The sequence below is a fragment of the Mercenaria mercenaria genome, chromosome 16 (assembly GCF_021730395.1).
Source record: "Mercenaria mercenaria strain notata chromosome 16, MADL_Memer_1, whole genome shotgun sequence".
Classification (NCBI taxonomy): domain Eukaryota; kingdom Metazoa; phylum Mollusca; class Bivalvia; order Venerida; family Veneridae; genus Mercenaria; species Mercenaria mercenaria.
The window spans coordinates 53,496,327-53,520,292 of NC_069376.1; the positions used below are offsets into that span (position 1 = coordinate 53,496,327).

Consider the following 23,966-nt stretch of genomic DNA (forward strand, 5'->3'; position numbering starts at 1 on the left):
GGTCCGCAGAATAAATACCCTACTTTCGTTTTCAAGTAAACAACTTGTAAACATGGGAATATTAGCATGAAAAGTACCCTATTTTATGTAAAATTCATTCCACGAGTGAAGAAATGCCCATTTGGCCCCCCCCCCCCGATTTACGCGCAAATACGTGAAAAAAGAAAAAATTAGGATCAATTTATTAAGGACTTCTTTCGACTACACCACGGAATTACTGCAGTATAACTTATAAACAGCACGGAAGCACATTTTTGACCGAATTACTGCAATATAACCTATAATTATAGGCTATATACTGATAAAAGATATTGTTGTTTGTTTCATATAAAATTCAGCTACTTCAGAATAATTTTGTTACAGTTTCTAGATGTTCACTCCGTCGTAGACCTATTTTCCACAAGATATCCATATATTTTCTTCAAGAAAATGAAAAGAAAATGAGGCGTTGAATAGTATGCAGTGAAATGCAAGTCAACTGAAGTCAGGTACCCTCATAGTGCCGCATTTCAGAAAGCAGTCCGCAGAATAAACACCCTACTTTCGTTTGCAAGTAAACAACTTGTAAACATGCGAATATTACCAAGAAAGTACCCTATTTTATGTAAAATTCATTCCACAAGTGAAAAAATGCTCATTTGGCCCCCGATTTACGCGCAAATGTATAAAAATGGAAAAATTAGGATCTATTTATTAAGGACTTCTTCCGATTTATTTATTAAGGACTTCTTTCGACTACACCATGGAAGCACATTTTTGACCGAATTACTGCAATATAACCTATAGTATATTATGCTTTACATCAGGTGAGGAACTGTACCTGCTATCATTTTAACTTAACCAGGTAACAGTATGGGTGAAACTTAAATTAGGTGTTCTTGAAAATACCTCTGTTCATATTCCTGTTATTTAGAAATATACCTTTTTTCAGATTTGCCAAGTTGCATATTAGTACTGTTCTAATTTAAGAAGACAGTACAGGGGAGGGAAAGTTTTATCTGATGTCTTGCCAATAACCATTAATAAATCTGTTTTGATATCAGTAAGACAATTTGTATCCTTTGTGATTCTTAAATCTATACTGTACAAGTATCTTGTCTATCTTTGTAAGACAACATTTTGAATTTGCCGATTAGAATAATTAGACATTGATTGACAGTTTCTTTTGTACTATGTACCAGTTTGAATACAAGTAACCAGTTAAAAAGTTACTTTAAGAAATAAAAATGGAGATGCATACAGGAATTGACTTTTGAAAATAAGTAACTTAAACATGCAATTAAGTAATTAGGAAAAACACAATTACAACACTTACATTATATTTAAAAGAAAGAGTTGTTTGAAGTAGCAACATGATAAAAAATCAACAAGAAAAAACAAAGTCAAATATAAATATAACAAATGGTGAACTAGAAAGTTTCTATTCACAAAACATAACAGGAGCCAGCCATTTTTAATGTTTAAACTTATGAACAAAATAGTAACATGATCAAGAACAACAAGAAAAACAAAATATAAAATAAAGTATAAATATAACAGAAGTGTGAACTGGAAATTTTCTAGTCACAGAAGGTAACGGGAGCTAAGAAAAGTCTTTATTGGTGTCTAATTGCTTTCGGACCTCTTGGGCTTTCATTCTGTGTGGATTGATTATTACTTACACAGTTGATAACCAAAGTGTCTAAAATTCTTGGTGATTCATTAGATGCATGCCTTAAATTCCTTGGAGCAGTTTGTTGGTTGTTTGCATAAGTTCCATACCATATTTGTTGATTTCCACCTGCAATTTTCCTTCTTGGTCTCCTGTTGATGGAATTCTTTCTTGAATGTGACCGTTTAGACTGAGTTAGATCAGTAGGCTCTGAATTCTGGGTTGACTTTTTAGAACTGTTACTGATCATTAATGACTGTTGAGGTTTAGAATTATCAAATTTTTCCTTGTTCTTTGTACTGAGACTCTTCTTTCCTACAAAATCATTATTGTTTTCTTTATCTGCTCTTTGTGATTGTTCTCCATAAGCCTTTTCTACTGGAGATAGGCTGGTCTTGTACCATGTTTCTACAAATGACTCCGTTCTTCTCAGCTTTAAACCATCTGGTTCTTCTACAGTCGTGAATTCTTCAGTTTCTTTGTCATTGATGTGCTGTACCTCTTTCACCTGTCTTGATGTCAGTGCAGTTGATTCTGTGTGCATATTATGTTTCTTATTTCTTTGTGTGTAGTTACTGACATGTCCTCTGTCAAGGTAATCATCTTTAGATCTTGACCTTTTACTTCCATACCCTGCACGTTGTAGTTGCCTTATGTGAGTTTTAGCCTCTGCAAGCTTTTGATTATCTTCCTCTTGTCTTTTTAGTGCATCAGTTAACTGTTTTCTTAAATTGTCAATTTCTGTGTCCTTTTCCTTTAGTTTAACTTCCATTGCTTCCTCCAGACTCATCATTTCAGCATGTACTTTTTGATTGTGTCTCTTCATAGCTTCAGTCTCTTCACTGAGGTCTCTGCATCTATTCTCAAGCTTAATTATATTATCAGCATACTTGTTCCTTTGGTCTTCCTTTCTTCATTTTCTTCCTTGATTCTTTAAGATGGATCACATGAGTTTTTAAGTTGTCCCTTTTCCCCAAAGCCCTGGAAATGTAAATAATAATTTTTAAATGCAATCTTTGGCCAGCAAATTAAAAAGCTGCTTTTAAAATTTATTTTCTACAAAAGTTCATTCAATTTGTTAAAGAGATTATAAATTATGTATATTTTCTGTACCTTTGATGTTAGTCTTAATGTATTCTTATTTTTTAGATGGGACAGATACTCTGAGACTTTAATCAACAGTATTTGTTAAAAATGTCATAATTATTGGCAGTAACTGTTTGCAAAATTCATCTTTAATTTTGAACAAATTTAGGCAGAATGAAAATTTTGGAACACTGACAAGCCTGGGTTAAAGTTTGTTACTCTAGAAAAATTTCTCTGAAATATAATTATTGTTTTACTCGTAACATCCTTCCACTGTACCAGTTAACTCGTCTATCAGCTGGTCCACCATGTCATATGTTATTGGCACAGGACTCTTAAATGACAGCTCTCTCAAGTTCCAGTTAGTCATGTGAGATTGGAGTTTTGTATACCAACATGTGAAGAATTCTTGCATCATTCTTTGCATAAAATCTGACGTTCCAGATGTAGATTTTTCCTTCCGAAATGGCTGTTTGTCCGCTTCTACTTGGTGACTGCAGTTTTTGCATAGGTTAATAATCTCTGTTTCCTCTTTGTTTATAGACTCTTTGGAATTGTGCCTTGATATTTCTTGACTTGACATCTCTGAGCTCGAGCCTGCATTTAAATCATTGCATTAATTTTGTTTATAAATACTTCACTTGGTTAAGGGGAGGGAGATTAGATAGATAGATAGATAGATACTTCACTTGGTTAAGGGGAGATAGATAGATAGAGAGAGAGAGAGAGAAAGAGAGATATTAAAGACTGAAAGACTTATTGGAGAAATGTCTTTTATGGCTAGGTACGTATTCAAAGTAATGTTTAGTTATAAAAAAAATAATACCGTGAAAATATGAAAGGGCTAATTTGTTGGGTCATGAATTTTGGACACATAATAGAAATGACTTTTGTGATTTTATGTCAATTTCTAAATTTGATTTGTTTAAGAGTCTTTGTAAATCAAAATAACACCTCATAGGTATTAATGATATTTCGCATTATTGTGTAACATGCAAGGATCAGGATTTTAATAAATCGGTAGACAGTTTTTTGTTTGTTTTTGTTACAGTTTTTCAACAGTATTTCAGTTATATAATAGCCAGAAGTTAACATAACAAGTGTACCAGTACAGCCATATGCTAACATTTCCACATGAATCAGAGCTTGAGCATGAATGATTTCAGACACAATGTCTACTTTGAAATCATCAAGGAGAACAGTCCTCTCCCAAAACAGAAATTGTCAGTTTCATTAGTAGGACTAAGGTTTTGTGCATAGGAATTTACATAGCTTGCCTGAGTTGGCAGTCTCCCCACCGAGTTCAATAGCATATTCTGCTTCAAGCATCTCAAGACACAAAGCTGAAGTCTGGTCTGATGGCTTCCACAAATTTCTGGAAAGCAGTAGGTCCTCTTCTTGTCAGTATATAGAGTAGCTTGACAATCTTATCATTATCTGTTCTCTCAGCCTGAAGTTATTTATTTTTGTTTGTTAAACAGCCACTGAATAGATTGAAGAAAAACATGGGTTATTGTGCTACCAATAGGATGAATATTACCTTACACAGTTATGAACTTGCAGTCTGCAAGTTTGTTAAATAAAACTTTTAAAAATCTGAGGGAAAGTGTTCCACTGACGAAAAGAACTGTGATGGATATCTTAACACTTAAGAAAATAGAAACGATTGTGTAGAGCACTTGTTTAAGCACTTGCAGTTGTCTCTTTGAGCTTATCTGTAAGTTACTGAGAAATCATTAATATTCTTGGGGAACTTATTTTCGTGGATTTCGTGGTTGAGTAAATCCACAAAATTTAATCCCAATGAAAAGTTAAATTCATTTTATGTTCAAAAGTTGAAATCCACGAATTCATATCCCCACGAAATTGCCGTTTTGAACAAAACCACGAAATTTCATGCCCACAAAATTAAATGATTTTACAGTACCTGTTCACAGTTTGGGTAAAAAGTCTGAACATATTTATGGAGAGTGAAATGTAAAAGTATACCTGTCATTGAGAAGAAGAAGGATGTTTAAGAAATTGGCACAAACACATTTCTGCAGAATGATGGTTTTGATCCTCACTTGAAACATATCTGAGATGATCTTTTGAAAAATACTTTGAATTTACAGAGCAAAATTATACATATAAATTGATACTCGAAGCTGTTCACAAAGTATTTTGCAAAGACTTCATTTTGAACAAATGTGAATGATTTAAGTTTTAGAGGTTTATTTTCAATACTTTTCTTCTTTTTTTTTTTTGGTTTAGGCCACAATTATAGGTCATATAGTGACTTTCTAGCTTGTCACGGTGGACCCCAGGGGCTCCTCCTGGTGTTTTTAGCTCACCAGAGCACAAAGTGCTCAGGGTTAGCTATTGTGATTGCTCACCGTCCCGACATCCGACAACACTTTCTTTTAAACAACATCTACTCCTAAACCAACAGGCCAGTTTTGATGAAACTTCACAGGGATGTTCCTTGGATGGTCTTCTTTAAAAATTGTTCAAAGAATTGAATTCCATGCAGAACTCTGGTTGCCATGGCAACAGAAAGGAAAAACTTTAAAAATCTTCTCAAAAACTAGAAGGCTAAAGCTTAGATATTTGGTGTGAAGCATTGCCTAGTGGACCTCGACCAAGTTCAAATCATGACCCCGAGGTCAAAATTGACCCCGCCCTAGGGGTCATTTGATTTTACATAGGAAAATCTTAAAAAATCTTCTTCTCAAAAACCAGAAGCCCTAGAGCTTAGATATTTGACATGTAGCATTGCCTAGAGGACCTCTACTAAAGTTGTTCAAATCATGACCCCAGGGTCAAAATTGATCCCGCCCCAGAGTACACTTGATTTTACATAGGAAAATCTTCAAAAAATTTCTGAAAAAAGAAAACAGAAGGCCTAGCGCTCAGATATTTCATGTGTAGCATTGCCTAGTGGACCTCTACACAATTTGTTCAAATCATGACCCCCAGAATATCGCAAAATAGTAAATAGATAACCTTAGGCTAAGTTATTATCACGTTTTCATAGTCTCTTAAATTCCAAGCTGTCTTTTTGAAAACAACACTTGTATCAAATGCAAGTCACAGAAAATTATTTATAAATAAATGTGATATGTATGATTTTCTATGCAAGATGACATTAAAATTTACCTTAATTAAATCAAGCATTCCATTAGTGAAGATTTTATCCCTTCGTAGAGCAGCATAGAAATCCCCATCTAAGATCAGTTCATCTGCAATTCTGATGTGCTGACTGCGTAGAGTGGATTTCTGTCTCTTATCCATGGTGAATATTGGTCTTCAACTTCAGGTATTCCCTTATGCACTGTTGTAACTGTTGGAAACCTTTGCTTTCTTCAACTCTTTTAAAGACAAAAAATTAAAACATATTACTGCAGCACAAAATTTCCCCAAATTTTCCCTTGTCTTTTCTTATAATGTAACTTTTTTTTTCCTACTTCTTTAAGAATGATTAAACACTTGCTAAGATTTACACTCACTCATTACAGCCCTATATACTTCACATTTATTTGTAAATGCTCCACAGTAGCTTGGTAAGGAACATTATTATGTCTGATAGTAACCATTGTAATAAGTATAAACTCCTTTGTCTGTCTGTGCAATGTTTATTTTATCTTAAAATTTATTTACATATGTCTTAAAATAATTTAAAACAGTAGTCTCGGTCCTGTTAGAAACAAATCTCCTTTTGGGGCTTCCATAAAATTTTGCAATACTGTATTGAATCATTCAGACAAAAGCAGTTAAAATGACATCTACACCGAAACAATATGGTTAATCGTAATTATAATTCAACAAAATGTGTGGTTCCTCTTAAAACTATTACATTTTTTAAAAGAAAACTTTACTGCATTAGTTTTTACCAGAAACTTACCTGTATTGCATTGACACTTTTCTATGTAAGTTCATTCAGCCACAGTTTTATTAAATGATTACAATAAATATGATTTACAGCTAGTACAAATAAAAATCCAACTGTGCTGGAAAAAAGACTGACAAACAAAAACTTTATTTTGTCAGTATTTATCATAGTCTATAATTGTGTCATCCACCTAATGGCAGATTATTCTGAAGTCATCACTTTGCTTTTGTCTTGTTCGACTAGAGTAGGTTCCATAATTGTGCCAAATTGAATAAAAAAAAAAAGATAAAAGACATAAATGATGAACAAAAGACAAGAGATATACATTTCCTGGTGGGCTAATTGTTTTGTTACTTGTCATTCATTAATTGTATAGATGCTGACCTTGCTGTTTGAAATCTTGTTGAGATCGTAAGCTTATTGTCTTAAGAGATGAAAAAAGATCTTCTAGGGTTTTTGTTATTGAGAAATACACCAGTAGATCTGTTACAGATTTTGAGAGATATAATCTTGAATGAAGTCTTGTTGTCTGTCGGTACCAGTCACACACGCATGTGCATCATGCAAGATCTAGTTTCTTTCAAAATTTCTCAGTCAAGGCTACTGATGATTAATAATTTTTCTTAAATATTTATAATCATTACTAATTATGAGTCAAAAGTTCAGTTTCAGATAATTGTTTTATGCATTTGGGTAAACCAAAATAATCTCCATACTTGAAAGGCAGTCCTGTGTTCCAGATTAGACAACAATATATTAGACTTCCTTTGACTGTTTCTATTGTAGCCTACATAACTAGTGTGCCATGTGGTCTGTAATTGGTGAATTGCAATCCTTTAACTTGTGTTGAATCCATAAACCTTAATTATGATTATATAAAATTTTTAAGTCCAGTGTCCATCACATTTCACAAAGAAGACATTCTCATTGTCTTTAACAATTTAAATTGGAGCTGTGTCTACTGCATACAATGACATAATGTTTACCTTAACCTCACACATTAACTTTGTAAATTCACACAGTCTCACTGAAAACTTAGATTAAAAAAGCTTTTTAACAGTATTAAGTATCTATTGATATATTGACATTTTAATGTAAACCATAATCAGCCTTTTAAAAAAAATGAGAGGGGAAAAATGAGATCATTCATGAAATTAACCTTTGCTTAAGTTAAATTTCCTTTTATCAGATTAGAAAATCCAAGTGAAACAAACTCATAGCTGAAAGCTGCCACTTCATACCTGACAATCTGTTGATGTTCACTTATTCCTATTTTTGCATTTATATGAAATATGATTTAATGTTTTCAACTGTTATACCGTGTGAATAATGTTATATCAAATCTTAAATCTTATTGTTCTATAAACCCGGTCAAGAAAATTAATCTTCTGTTAATCTAATAGCACTTTTGTTCAGTGGCAATATACACCTTCCTTTAATCTTTAGCTGCATGTTTAGTAGGTTTTAATTTTTCCACCTGATTTTAGGGCTGTGATTCGGTCATCACAGCCAGGCTTAGTCTTAACTTTATTCAAACACAATATAATAATACATCCAGTTGTACCTCCAGGATGTTCCGCTGTTGGAGTTTTGGAAGCAGTCCTGTTTCATTTGCAATAGAAGTTTTGGTTTTGGCGAGAAATGACTTTTAACATATATAACTCTGTATTACATTTCCAATGGTTTTCAAAGGTAAGTGGGAATGGTTATAAAACAAACCTGACAACCTCACCCAAGGTAACTTTGAAAGGACACTACAATAATTTATCATTCTGTTTCTATGGAGCATTGATCTACTGGTTCATGGTGTCAGCCATTCTACTCCCAAGTTGTGGGCTCAACCCCAGTGGGGTCACAACCACTTCTTCTCATGTGACACCTGTACTGGTTTATCCAGGAAGCAGACTCGAGAGATCTTCAAGTTACTTTTATGATATTTTTTGCCAGTAGTATCTATGCAGTTATGATTGGATGTTATTTTAAGTTATTAAGTCATAAATGTCACATGGTCAAGGCTACCTTGAGATATATATATATACATTTAATAGTTAATTACCTGTCCATTGATCAATGTTTAGTTTTTGGTAAACCCAAATATCTTATCTGCCAGTAAAGATCAAAGGGTGCTTGTTAATCAACTAATTTTATTCAAAAGAGGTTTTAACATCGCTTCTAGAGATAAACTTATCAGTTACAATTATCTCACCAACCTACATTCTTCTTTTGGAAAAAAAGGAGGACTTTAAATACATAGCTGGCCTTTAAACATACACAAGTATTAAGATACTATTATATACTTAGTATGAAACAAGGAAAAACTTGCAGATTTTCCTGAAAATTAATAGTTACTGCAGAATAACTATATTGAAGACATGACTACAGACAATATTTAAATCTTTAAAGTTAATTCATGCAGTTTTGGAATGGTACAGTGCCAATAAAACAATTTGTTCTTAAACTGTTGTTTAATACTGTACACTTGTTCACACTTCCGTTCGAATTAGTAACATGGACTGCAGGTTTAAGTATCAGGTACTCTTTGGGGTCTGTGTAAACCTTTCTATACTGCATACCTTGAAAGTTTAACAGTTAGCCCCATATTTTGAAAAAAAAATCAAACAGCACCAAATCAGAGAAAGACATTAAAATTGAACAGCATGTAAAATGTGTATATTACTGTATAAAACAATAATCATTGTCTACATTGAATTCTGGTAAAGGACTGGATAAAAGGACCACACTTTTGGACTGTGAGTTCAGCGCCTTTAAAAACTCATCATATTCGAAGAACTGCTGAGGCATTAGCAATAATGTCCCAGTGCTGAAATTTCACATTACTGGGTCAAACATAGTTTTCAGCAAATGTTTTTTTTACATACTGCATTCATTTCTAAAGGGGGAAAGGTTTTGAGAATATTTCAAGTAGTTGTACCGTACTCATAATGGACATACAGATTGTTGGTACAGATGTTTTTTGTTTACCAAATATTTCTGTGTTTTGATGATCTACTTCTAAACCTTAACAATCTCATAAATCTTAAAATCACTTGATAAGATAAACTATTCAACAAAATGACGAACTATAATTGAAAATGAAGGCAAACACAAGGAGCTAGACTGGCTATCAAAATTTCCAAGGCAGAGTGATCAGTACCAAGCCTAATTGCACATAATGTTAGAATGTTATGGTTCAGTGATTTTTACTATAGTTATGGCCCTTAATTTGTGTCTGCATGTTAAGTGCTTGGAACCATACCTTTTTCTTCACGAAAAACTATCCCTGATATTTAAAAGTCATTTAGCTTGCCTGAAAGTGGTATTGATCCTTAATAGGTGCCATTCCAAGCTTACAGAATAGGAGTGAGTAGTTTTGTCAATATTCTTTCATTCTGGTCACACTGGTAGACTTGTATGGTTTTTCTCAGATTTAAGAAAATGATTCAACAGTTCGATGAAGCAAAAAGTGTTGTTGTTTTTTTCATTTAGTAATGTATTACCTGAGTATATTCCCTTCTTGAAAGAAATGCTTTGAGAAAACAACGTATTAGATTAACAGTTGGCTTTTCATAACCTGCAATTTGCATCTGTAAAAAAACTGCTCTTTAACCTTTTTAGCTCATCTGATTTTTTGAAAAAAAATGATGAGTTATTGTCATCACTTGAGCGGTTGTCGGCGTCGGCGTCGGCGTTGCCTGGTTAAGTTTTATGTTTAGGTCAGCTTTTCTCCTAAACTATCAAAGCTATTGCTTTGAAACTTGGAATACTTGTTCACCATCATAAGCTGACCCTGTACATCAAGAAACATAACTCCATCTTGCTTTTTGCAAGATTTATTGCCCCTTTTGGACTTAGAAAATCAGTTTTCTTGGTTAAGTTTTATGTTTAGGTCAGCTTTTATCCTAAACTATCAAAGCTATTGCTTTAAAACTTGCAACACTTGTTCACCATCATAAGTTGACCCTGTACAGCAAGAAACATAACTCCGTCCTGCTTTTTGCAAGATTTATGGCCACTTTTGGACTTAGAAAATATCAGATTTCTTGGTTAAGTTTTATGTTTAGGTCAACTTTTTCTCTGAAACTATCAAAGCTATTGCTTTGAAACTTGCAACACTTGTTCACCATCATAAGCTGACCCTGTACAGCAAGCAACATAACTCCATCCTGCTTTTTGCAATAATTATTGCCCCTTTTGGACTTAGAAAATCATTTTCTTGGTTGAGTATTATGTTTGTCAACTTTTCTCATAAACTATCAAAGCTATTGCTTTAAAACTTGCAACATTTTTTCACCATCATAAGTGGACACTGTACATCAAGAAACATAACTCTATCCTGCTTTTTGCAAGAATGATGGCCCTTTTTAGACTTAGAAAATCATGGGTAGGACAATATTTCTATTACACTAAAAAAAATCAGATGAGCGTCAGCACCCGCAAGGCGGTGCTCTTGTTTTATTTTCAGATAACTGTTAAATTTACTATGTATTCATTGGAATAATAGTTATTTAAGTATTTACGATTCCAACACAATATTAAGCTAGTCATTATTCGTTGATTTCACCGGAGTGTTTTTTTCCCCCACCTTGGATTTTTTTTCAAACCCTTGTAAGTCAATGGCTTTCTGACTTGAAGAGGTGACTTCTGTTTCAGTACATTGGAATGTGTAACACTAAGCTTACTCGCAGTTAATTTTGCCATTGTTTCATAAGAGTTTGTTGTTCCATATGGTTGTCTTCTTTTGTCATGAAAGTCATCATCTTTTTGCTGAGCCATTGCACCATCACATATAATTCTTTCTTGGTAGTCTGAATCTTTCTGATTCTTACTTTCAGTTCGCTTTGCCTCAGCAAACAGAATTTTGTTTTTCATTTGTTGCATGTTATATCTAGAAGTAGTTCCTGCACACATTTCCCTACATTCCTGTAAGGTTGAAGGTCGTGGCTTGGCAGCATCATTTGCTTCTGAAACTATTGTCTTAGCGGCTACTTCCTTTCTCTTTCCGTTTTCTAGGAATGCTGCTAATACAGGATCATCGTTTGACATCGCATTTGATTGACTTGTTTGATCTTGGGTTTGTTTATATAAAACACTGAACTTTTGACTCATTATTTCAAGCTCTTTTTCATATTTGGCAACTTTTTTTCTCAGTTCTTCATTCTGCCTACTCATGTGCCTTAGACTTTTGTCTTTAAGATCAGCCTCACCCTCAGTCTGTTTACTTTGTTCGGTTTGGCAAAGGCTTTCCTTGAGCTTTTCATTTTCTTCATTTAAATGCTGGTTTTCCAGTCTTAGAGATTCTACAGTCTTCTGCTGTTGATGAAGTGTCATTTCATTATTTTTTCATTTGGTTTCAAGCTTCAAAATTTTACTAGCATATTTCTGTACTTGCTCCTCTTTCTTGTTCAAATTGTTATGTAGCTCCCCCTTCAATATTTTGAGGTTAATGATGCTTGTAAGTAAAGAGTCCTTGTTAGTTGCTTCTATTGCCCTGAAAACACAGACATGTTCAAGATCATTTTTTTCACAATCGTAAAGAATAAATCGTTATCTGAAATTGTATTTTCTAGTATTTACTTCAGGTTTCATTATTTTTGTTGCTCATTTAATTCAGCAAATTGACAGAACTACATTTTGTGTCAGATAATGCATGTTAATATTTATGGAGTTCCAAATTCTTGTGTTGTTCTGTGAATATCAATTAATATTAAACCTGTCTACTTGACAATAGTAATTAATTTTATAAAGTTTTCTTTTCAAGAAGTCATAACTGTACTTAGATTTCTAAACTAAAGATGACATGATATTAAAGCAACACAGTTAAAATAATACAAATGAAAAATTAAATAAAAACTATAAACAGATTCTCCCTATATTGCTGTAAACTCATAAAATGTATGACATTGTACTGTGATTGCACATGTACATATATTATAAGGCTACCACAACACATTAAGTGAAAAAGACAGTATAATTTTTAAGCTTATTAGTTATCCAGGTATAAAGCATTCAGTCATGTAGTAAAATACTTGGGTCACATAGACTTTGAGATGCAAGTGTCAACTGTAATAATTGCTAAAAGCAACACATCTAAATGACATTGCTCTTACTTAGAACAGTTTTGCTCCAGTTTTAGTAATTTGTCCAGCAGATCTTCAACCATATCAAAGGTGACAGGCACAGGACTGCTGAATTATTGCTCACGTTCATTCATGTGGAATAGATGCATTTTAAGCTTTGTATACATTCCATTCAAACTCTGATGAGTTGCAAAGTCTATGGAATGGCTGGATCTTCTTGAATTGTGTAAAAAGTGGTTGGTTGGATGGATTGCAAAGTCTAATGAATGGTTTGATTGTCATCTTAAAGAATGGCTTTCAGGAGGAAGTTGAACATGCATCAATTCATTTCTGTTGCTCCTGTAATAAAAAGTAAAGGTTGTTTGTATATAGACAAAATGGTTATATGGCATATAGATTTAGTACCTTTTTTGTAGGATTTACTCCTTTAAAATTACAGGCACATAATTTCTTGCATAGTGGCTTCTAGTTCTGTTGAAATGGTATAAAGATCAAGTCTTTTGGTAAAACATTTAAAGTAATACATTCTTAAAATGATGGATTCTGGTTGAGTTAGATTCTGCTACAGTGCAAAGCATAAAAGATAGATTCAAAACTTTACAGAGCCTTCATGCAAGAAAGTAAACAAGTTGTAGGAAGTTATAGATATGTTTGTTGGTTTTTTCCCACACAAAGTATGTTTTTCAGTGTAGAATGAAATTCAAGATTAGAGTATTTTCTAATTTATGAATTTACCTGTTTATTGTATGAGTATGATTTTGTTCTACATGTGGCAAGCTGGGTGGGTTCTTCCTGCTTGGAGAAACTGGTTCTTTAGCAGCATTAGAAATATCAGATTTAGCATTTTCAGTTGGCTCCGGGGATCCTTCAGAACTGTTGCCAGAGTCTGCTAGAAATTCTTGAGAAAAAAAAGAATACAAAAATTTCAGTTTCAAATATGACAGATGGTTTTGAATCTGTGTTTAAAAGTAAACTTTTATAACATCATTGTATGGAGGTAATGTTGAATTTTGTTATAGCTATTAAATTTTATCCATAATTCCAATATCACTGTCTATAGTTCATTGTGAACACCTTAATCCAACACTTGTCCAAGTGGTTCAGTTTGTTGACTGAATCATTTAACATATGTATCAGTTCCTGCCCTGCTGCGGTCATGAGGTAAGGAAGATGTCAAGCTGGCTTGTATAAGGTTGGTGCCTGTCTGTCCCTAAATTCATGCTGGAACAGATATGTTAAATCAGCCTCCACCATTAAAAGCTGGAAATTGACATATGGTCTTGTGTTGACGTGACTTAAAACCGAACAGAACAAACAAACACAAATATAAGCCAACCATACATTAAAAACTTTCTTCTTATTATTCTTACCTCTGTCTAGTTTCTTGACTTCTTCATGATACCTTTCCATTAATTTATCAGCAAGAAATTTGTATGCAGGATTGATTGCATCAATAAAATCTTGAAATGCATCTGGTCCCTTTCTTTGTAATATAAATAATAACTTGGAGATCTTTTCAGAGTGTGTCCTCTCAGTCTGAAATAGAAGATTTTTGTTGCTACTTGTTATCATTTGTTGATTCATTATGCTGAAAGTAAAGACTTAACATTTTAGATGTATTATCTTTAAATTTCTGTTCAATAGTTCCATGCAATGTGGTGTACATCCTGTGGTCTTGAAACATACTATTAGAAGCTAAGCTGATGAAAGGGGTATGATTTTTCCAAATTTATTTGAGCATTGAAGAATAACTGTGAATGAAAAGTTAAAATAAGATGTTTCAGTGGATGTTGATAAAACCTTTACTATTAATATTATTATTATTATTATTATTATTATTATTGTTGTTGTTGTGTAGAGTTTAAAATGAAGTGGGTAGCTCTCAACAGGAGAAAAAAAAGATGTGACATAGCATGAATTTTTCTGTACTTCATTTCATTTTCATACAATACTGTATACATACTACTGATATGATTTTTTTATGCTTCACAGATTTCTTCATGTTCCAAAAATTTTGACAATCTAACATGATTTGTATGACTGTCCCTCTAATTATATCACATCAGAAAATTAATTGATTATAAGCTACCTTTACTGTCTGGCCCAAGAAAAAGCTTTTTTTTTCTTTGATGTTAATTAAGTTATCCAGAAAGTTTTATAACAGTCCATAAAAAATCTGTCAGAATTGAAAATTACTAAGCAAAATATCCTAATAAAGTCATTTTAGACAATAAATTTAAAAGTCCTTAAGATATTTTGTAAAATTTAAATAGTTTCTATTACCATTTTTTTTTTGGGTACTACAGAATGGTTTATGACCCGCCCGCTTAGCTCAGTAGGTAAGAGCGTTGGTCTACGGATCGCGGGGTCGTGAGTTCGATCCTCGGAAGGGCGCATGTTCTCCGTGACTATTTGATAAACGACATTGTGTCTGAAATCATTAGTCCTGATTCATGTTGGGAAGTTGGCAGTTACTTGCGGAGAACAGGTTTGTACTGGTACAGAATCCAGGAACACTGGTTAGGTTAACTGCCCACCGTTACATGACTGAAATACTGTTGAAAAACGGCGTTAAACCCAAAACAAACAAACAAACAAACAGAATGGTTTATGATATGACTTGTATTTCTTGCACTGTGAAACACAGTCATACCTGTATTCCAGGGTTCATACGCGTCAGGGAAAAGTCAGGGAAAAAAATTTTTTTTCAAGGTCAGGGAATTGTCAGGGAATTTTACAAAATGTCAGGGAAATTTTGAAATTTGGAAAATGTCGGGAAAATGTCAGGGAATTTCCTGATCTGGTTAGGCAACAATTTGTAAAGGTTAAGACAGTTTCTTCAAATATTTCCTTTTTCATGAAAGCTATTACACTTACAACAATTAAAGCATAATTTTAAATTATATGCATATATCTATATTCTACATATTTTTCAAATTCCATGTAGAAGAAACTGAAAGGGATTTGCACCCCTTACCTCCTGAGCAAATCTGGTGATGGCTATATCTAATGATTCGATCCCCTTCTCTCCTGCGGACAAAGCGTTTTGCCACTAATCTCAGGGTTGAGTGTTCAAGTCCTCTGACTGACCAAATTATTTTTTTATGATTTTATGTGTAAAAGACGGAAACTTGTCACACTTGTCATGTTTTATCAACGAAATACTCTACTATCGATTACCATTCTTCTACATACATAAAACCGTTCTACAAAATGTCGTTTAAAATCTTCAGGACCGGACAAGCACGGACAATTCAAAGAACTGTTGTTAGCGATACAAAATGCAATGTGTCATAAAAAAATATATAATCATAGATACAAATACAAACACAAGGAATTATATTTTAAAAAATGGTTAGAAAAGAATTCGAACCCATGGTAACGTGTTTTCAAGTCGGAGAGCTTACCACTACACCACTGTGCCACTGGTTCTCTAAATTGATTATTTTGATAGATCTAGATATTTTCAGGACACGAATATCACGTGAAATAACGAAAACGCCCGAAAATATTGGCGAAGATTAATGAGTGCCAGGTCAATACTTACGGACAATATATATACATACAAGGCTCCAATAACACAAACATATGGTCTTTATTTTACACAGTTTCAATATTTGAAGAAGGATGTTTTTGTGATACTGGTGCCTTGTGCATGTGGCTAGTGCTTGGTGCATGCAGTTCAGCTTTTTAACCTTTCAGGTGTGACTACTAACCACTAACAATGAGCAGGCAGACTAGATTTAATGACAATTCCATTTTAATGTAATTTAGTAAAGCTATGTTCAGAAAAACAGTTCGATTTGGCTAATATGTTCAGGTTTCCAAAAGTAATTGCTTTATTGTCTATCGGTCATAACATAAAAACATTTGTTTGTTTGAAACAGTGTATTTGATTACTTTTAATGCATGATAATTCATGTCATTTTGCTTGCCAATGTGTTTTGTATAATCACCAGCTCCATATCCAGTTGATTTGGAATAAACAAACAAAATATTAAACAATGTAAATGTTTGTCAAAAAAGGAGGTAAGGGTTGGCTGTAGGGGTGGTGGAGGCCAACATTCTATTTTTCATTTAAAATTGAATCACTAAATGTGCACATTTTAAGATAACAAAAGTCATACTAGGTGACTTGGTTTGTATCGTACCGAACCAAAAAGTCAGGGAAAAATGCTTTCATGTCAGGGAAAAGTCAGGGAAATGTCAGGGAATTTTGTCTGAAAGAATGTGTATGAACCATGTATTCAGCAGCCAGTCAAGGGAATGGCACAATCTGATGATGACTGCTGAAGACAAGTTGACATTAGAACAAAAATGTCAGTTTGGGAATTAAGCTAACTGGCTGCTTAATACAGGTGGCTGTTTTGGGCAGGTTTAACTCAGTATTTAAATCAAGAGTACCTTTATTTTTGCAACATTTTCACCACTTAGAGTATTCCTTGCCTCCAAAGTATCCAAAATGTCTTCATCCAAATTTAGGTTTTTCTTTATCTCTGGTTTCCATTTCCTTAAAGGTCCATTACTAAGGGAAAGTGAGTTGGCAATTTTTTTCATAGCCAGTGCATAGACTTCTGCAAGACACTAAATAATGAAGATTGGCAGGTCAAAATTTACAGATGGTCTTTGGAACTCAAAGAAATGTATGTGTATTATGTTGAAATTTCAATGAATCGACAGAATGACCCCCCAGGTCTTTTTAACTTTCTTCATACTTCATAGAAAAATAATTGTACATATACTGCGATTTATTTCGAATTTCTACATACCAACTTTCATTTTCCAATAAAATGAAATAGTTTCTGTGCTTTTTAAAAGAAATTAAAATGTTCACTTTCCTTAGTATTGGACCTTTAACACTTCTCTTGCTGCATCATCCATTGTTGGTTTCACTGTGTTTTAATAATGTTTGTAGATTTGAAGTTTCTTGAGTTAGTTTTTGTTTACTGTCTAATTACATGATTTCCTAATTATATAACTTAAGTTCATTTGTCAGCTGCAGTTCCTGAAGCAGCAGTTTCTTTAGCATTATATCTGTTTAGTTATGGTACAGCAGCTAGTTTTTACATTTTCTAACATTTTTTTACACAGTTTTGTCAAATTTTATTTCCATTGATACATTTTTTTCCTGAAATTATTACTATCACAGTTTGAATCAATTAATGCCTTTTCAAAATCTGTTTATTTAATTTTGATAACATTAGTGATCTGGAAACACTTTTGTGAAATATTCTACCAAAATTAAGCCCAACAGCTAACGTCATTTTTATTTTTTCTCTGTTCCCTGAATCTGATCATTGCCACAGAAAAGATTGTTCTCCTGAAATTTTTCATGCTTCTAGAGGATTTGAATTTAAATTTATCAATAATGCAGGGTCATTTAATCTTATTGTTGTCACATTGTCAATATCTTCATATTGCTTGTGTGACATATATATTGTTCTAAAGCATCTTAACCATTGTAAACCAAAATTTGTTATCAAATAAGATCTTTTATAATACTTGTATGATAATGATGGTATTATATCAATAACCACACACATGCGGCTAATACAATATCCATATTATATGCATGAAGGCATCCTAACCTATTTCAATATGAATAGCCTAATTTTTCATTGAAAATATTACTGTAAATTACAATGAATAACCCCAAAAGATTCATCAAGGAAGCAAGTAGATTAAGCCTTCAGTGTGTATGTGTTAAAATTTATTGTTAGAAGCATGTTTCAGAAAGTATTTTCACTGAAATAGTTTGTTGGTGCCAACACTTATGCTTTTAATCAACTCAGTTTTGTCTAAATGTATTTTTGCACAGTCTAAATGTATTTTTGCACAGTCTATGTGTTCACAATATGCCCACTTTACTTTGGACAAAAGATCATAGGAAAGTTAGTAGCCTACTACTAACTTTCGTCTAAATCCAGCAGTTTAATCAGTTTGTATTCTGTTGTTAAGAATACCACTATAATATAGTTTGTTTATAGGTCTTAGTTTTGCATGCTTATAACAACAAAACTAAAAGTAGTTCCTCTTGAACTGTTTCTGTGACAAGTATTTCCCAAACCCAGTCACTTGCTGGATGGAAACTTAGTGAATAATGTTAGTACTTTGTTAGGTTATTATAGAGTAAATCCAATAGGTCGCTGTGTTCTGTATACTCTACATCAAGTTAGGAACTTTACAGGAGAGTAAACCCAAGGAGTTGTCAAGTACTAGGTACATTACATCAGGTGCGGAACAACTATACACAGATAAGTAAACGAACAGACTTTAAACAGTATTTAGTACTTCACATCAGGTGAGGAACTGTACAGGAGAGTTAGCCTAGTGAGTTGCCGTGTACTGTGTACTTTATGTCAGGTAAGGAACTGAACAGGAGAGTTAGCCCAGTGAGTTGCCAGGTACTGTGTAAATTACGTCACATGAGGAACTGTAAAGGAGAGTAAGCCCAATGAGATGTCATGTACTATGTACTTGACATCAGATGAGGAACAGTACAAAAGAGTTAGCCTAGTAAAGAATTGCCATACAATATGTACTTGACATCAAGGTGAGGAATAGCATGGGGGAGTAAACCCAATGACTTGCAATGTAGTATATACTTTACATCAGGTAAGGAACTGTACAGGAGAATGATTCCAATGAGTTGCAGTATGGTATATTATGCTTTACATCAGGTGAGGAACTGTACAGGAGAATGATTCCAATGAGTTGCAATGTAGTATATACTTTACATCAGGTGAGGAACTGTACAGGAGAATGATTCCAATGAGTTGCAGTATAGTATATTATGCTTTACATCAGGTAAGGAACTGTACAGGAGAATGATTCCAATGAGTTGCAATGTAGTATATACTTTACATCAGGTGAGGAACTGTACAGGAGAATGATTCCAGTGAGTTGCAGTATAGTATATTATGCTTTACATCAGGTGAGGAACTGTACAGGAGAATGATTCCAATGAGTTGCAGTATAGTATATTATGCTTTACATCAGGTGAGGAATTTGACAGGAGAATGATTCCAATGAGTTGCAGTATAGTATATACTTTACATCAGGTGAGGAACTGTACAGGAGAATGATTCCAATGAGTTGCAGTATAGTATATTATGCTTTACATCAGGTAAGGAACTGTACAGGAGAATGATTCCAATGAGTTGCAGTATAGTATATTATGCTTTACATCGGGTGAGGAACTGTACAGGAGAATGATTCCAATGAGTTGCAGTATAGTATATTATGCTTTACATCGGGTGAGGAACTGTACAGGAGAATGATTCCAATGAGTTGCAGTATAGTATATTATGCTTTACATCAGGTGAGGAACTGTACAGGAGAATGATTCCAATGAGTTGCATTTTAGTATATTATGCTTTACATCAGGTGAGGAACTGTACAGGAGAATGATTCCAATGAGTTGCATTTTAGTATATTATGCTTTACATCAGGTGAGGAACTGTACAGGAGAATGATTCCAATGAGTTGCATTTTAGTATATTATGCTTTACATCGGGTGAGGAACTGTACAGGAGAATGATTCCAATGAGTTGCATTTTAGTATATTATGCTTTACATCGGGTGAGGAACTGTACAGGAGAATGATTCCAATGAGTTGCATTTTAGTATATTATGCTTTACATCAGGTGAGGAACTGTACAGGAGAATGATTCCAATGAGTTGCAGTATAGTATATTATGCTTTACATCGGGTGAGGAACTGTACAGGAGAATGATTCCAATGAGTTGCAGTATAGTATATTATGCTTTACATCAGGTGAGGAACTGTACAGGAGAATGATTCCAATGAGTTGCAGTATAGTATATTATGCTTTACATCGGGTGAGGAACTGTACAGGAGAATGATTCCAGTGAGTTGCAGTATAGTATATTATGCTTTACATCGGGTGAGGAACTGTACAGGAGAATGATTCCAATGAGTTGCAGTATAGTATATTATGCTTTACATCAGGTAAGGAACTGTACAGGAGAATGATTCCAATGAGTTGCAGTATAGTATATTATGCTTTACATCAGGTAAGGAACTGTACAGGAGAATGATTCCAATAAGTTGCAATGTAGTATATACTTTACATCAGATGAGGAACTGTACAGGAGAATGATTCCAATGAGTTGCAGTATAGTATATTATGCTTTACATCAGGTGAGGAATGATTCCAATGAGTTGCAGTATATTATATGATGCTTTACATCAGGTGAGGAACTGTACAGGAGAATGATTCCAGTGAGTTGCAGTATAGTATATTATGCTTTACATCGGGTGAGGAACTGTACAGGAGAATGATTCCAGTGAGTTGCAGTATAGTATATTATGCTTTACATCGGGTGAGGAACTGTAGAGGAGAATGATTCCAGTGAGTTGCAGTATAGTATATTATGCTTTACATCGGGTGAGGAACTGTACAGGAGAATGATTCCAGTGAGTTGCAGTATGTATATTATGCTTTACATCAGTGGATGTAGGGAGAATGATCCAGTGAGTTGCAGTATAGTATATATGCTTACATCGGTGAGGAACTGTACGGAGATGTCCAATGAGTTGCAGATAGTATATGCTTACTCGGGAGGAACTGTACGGAGAATTGTTGTTTGTTTTGGGTTTAACGCCGTTTTTTCAACAGTATTTCAGTTATGTAACGGCGGGCAGTTAACCTAACCAGTGTTCCTGGATTCTGTACCAGTACAAACCTGTTCTCCGCAAGTAACTGCCAACTTCCCCACATGAATCAGAGGTGGAGGACTAATGATATCAGACACAATGTCGTTTATCAATTAGTCACGGAGAACATACGCCCCGCCCGAGGATCGAACTCGCGACCCCGAGATCCGTAGACCAACGCTCTTACGTATTGAGCTAAGCGGGTGGGCTGTACAGGAGAATCATTCCAATGAGTTGCAGTATAGTATATTATGCTTTACATCAGGTGAGGAACTGTACAGGAGAATGATTCCAATGAGTTGCAGTATAGTATATACTTTACATCAGGTGAGGAACTGTACAGGAGAATGATTCCAATGAGTTGCAGTATAGTATATTATGCTTTACATCAGGTAAGGAACTGTACAGGAGAATGATTCCAATGAGTTGCAGTATAGTATATTATGCTTTACATCGGGTGAGGAATTTGACAGGAGAATGATTCCAATGAGTTGCAGTATAGTATATTATGCTTTACATCGGGTGAGGAATTTGACAGGAGAATGATTCCAATGAGTTGCAGTATAGTATATTATGCTTTACATCGGGTGAGGAATTTGACAGGAGAATGATTCCAATGAGTTGCAGTATAGTATATTATGCTTTACATCGGGTGAGGAACTGTACAGGAGAATGATTCCAATGAGTTGCAGTACATCATGCTTTACATCGGGTGAGGAACTGTACAGGAGAATGATTCCAATGAGTTGCAGTATAGTACATTATGCTTTACATCGGGTGAGGAACTGTACAGGAGAATGATTCCAATGAGTTGCAGTATAGTACACCATGCTTTACATCGGGTGAGGAATTTGACAGGAGAATGATTCCAATGAGTTGCAGTATAGTACATCACGTTTACATCGGGTGAGGAACTGTACAGGAGAATGATTCCAATGAGTTGCAGTATAGTACATCATGCTTTACATCGGGTGAGGAACTGTACAGGAGAATGATTCCAGTGAGTTGCAGTATAGTACATCATGCTTTACATCGGGTGAGGAACTGTACAGGAGAATGATTCCAGTGAGTTGCAGTATAGTACATCATGCTTTACATCGGGTGAGGAACTGTACAGGAGAATGATTCCAATGAGTTGCAGTATAGTACATCATGCTTTACATCGGGTGAGGAACTGTACAGGAGAATGATTCCAGTGAGTTGCAGTATAGTACATCATGCTTTACATCGGGTGAGGAACTGTACAGGAGAATGATTCCAGTGAGTTGCAGTATAGTACATCATGCTTTACATCAGGTGAGGAACTGTACAGGAGAATGATTCCAGTGAGTTGCAGTATAGTAATCATGCTTTACATCGGTGAGGAACTGTACAGGAGAATGATTCCAGTGAGTTGCAGTATAGTACATCATGCTTTACATCGGTGAGGAACTGTACAGGAGAATGATTCCAGTGAGTTGCAGTATAGTAATCATGCTTTACATCGGTGAGGAACTGTACAGGAGAATGATTCCAGTGAGTTGCAGTATAGTATATTATGCTTTACATCGGGTGAGGAACTGTACAGGAGAATGATTCCAATGAGTTGCAGTATAGTATATTATGCTTTACATCGGTGAGGAACTGTACAGGAGAATCATTCCAATGAGTTGCAGTATAGTACATCATGCTTTACATTGGGTGAGGAACTGTACAGGAGAATATTCAAGATTGCAGTATAGTACATCAGTTGACATCGGTGAGAACTGTACAGGAGAATGATTCCAATGAGTTGCAGTATAGTATATTATGCTTTACATCGGGTGAGGAACTGTACAGGAGAATGATTCCAATGAGTTGCAGTATAGTATATTATGCTTTACATCAGGTGAGGAACTGTACAGGAGAATGATTCCAATGAGTTGTGTAGATTACTTTACATGTTCAATGAGTCCAGTAAGTATATGATGCTTTACATCAGGTAAGGAACTGTACAGGAGAATGATTCCAATGAGTGCATGTAGTAAACTTTACATGATTCCAATGAGTTGCAGTATATATATATGCTTTACATCAGGTAAGGAACTGTACAGGAGAATGATTCCATGAGTTGCAGTATAGTATATGTATGCTTTACATCGGTGAGGAACTGTACAGGAGAATGATTCCAATGAGTTGCAGTATAGTATATTATGCTTACATCAGGTGAGGAACTGTACAGGAGAATGATTCCAGTGAGTTGCAGTATAGTATATTATGCTTTACATCGGGTGAGGAACTGTACAGGAGAATGATTCCAATGAGTTGCAGTATAGTATATTATGCTTTACATCAGGTGAGGAACTGTACAGGAGAATGATTCCAATGAGTTGCAATGTAGTATATACTTTACATCAGGTGAGGAACTGTAGAGGAGAATGATTCCAATGAGTTGCAGTATAGTTTGATATACATATTCCTCATAGTTTATTTATCAACAAACTCAATAAAATAAATCAACAGTAACAATTCAAGACAACGAATGAGAACATATGTAAGAAATGCAAAGTTCAAATTTACATAAAAGGAACACAAGTTATAAAATCTTGTGTATACTTTCCATATCAAAGAGAAAATGATTAAA

General features: G+C 34.3%; 3 protein-coding genes across 5 annotated transcripts in view; 1 reads left to right on the plus strand and 2 right to left on the minus strand.

Annotated features, from left to right (window-relative positions):
* The window catches only part of LOC123540543 (repetitive organellar protein-like), a 326,476-nt gene that overhangs the window by 139,249 nt on the left and 163,261 nt on the right, over window positions 1–23,966 (plus strand). The gene's annotated exons all lie outside the window — the stretch shown is intronic.
* On the minus strand, window positions 1,080–3,331 carry LOC128549710 (uncharacterized). The gene is made up of 2 exons (XM_053527100.1): window positions 2,995–3,331; window positions 1,080–2,632 (listed from the first exon to the last, which is right to left on the minus strand). The coding sequence occupies exon 2, from the start codon at window positions 2,475–2,477 to the stop codon at window positions 1,596–1,598; it is 882 nt and encodes a 293-aa protein (XP_053383075.1). The 5' UTR covers window positions 2,478–2,632; window positions 2,995–3,331; the 3' UTR covers window positions 1,080–1,595.
* On the minus strand, window positions 11,124–17,990 carry LOC128549711 (centrosomal protein of 290 kDa-like). Of its 2 annotated transcripts, none has more exons than XM_053527103.1 (5): window positions 17,090–17,990; window positions 14,056–14,221; window positions 13,421–13,583; window positions 12,716–13,024; window positions 11,124–12,096 (listed from the first exon to the last, which is right to left on the minus strand). In XM_053527103.1, exons 1-4 carry the CDS (start codon window positions 17,240–17,242, stop codon window positions 12,964–12,966), a joined length of 543 nt encoding a protein of 180 aa, XP_053383078.1. In that variant the 5' UTR covers window positions 17,243–17,990; the 3' UTR covers window positions 11,124–12,096; window positions 12,716–12,963. The 2 variants fall into 2 exon arrangements, with proteins under 2 accessions (XP_053383078.1, XP_053383077.1); XM_053527102.1 differs by having other exon boundaries at window positions 11,126–12,096.

Coding starts and splice junctions, on each gene's coding strand:
- LOC128549710 (XM_053527100.1), bottom strand. CDS start 2,477: ATGAAGAGACACAATCAAAAAGTACATGCTGAAATGATGAGTCTGGAG.
- LOC128549711 (XM_053527102.1), bottom strand. CDS start 11,936: ATGACACTTCATCAACAGCAGAAGACTGTAGAATCTCTAAGACTGGAA.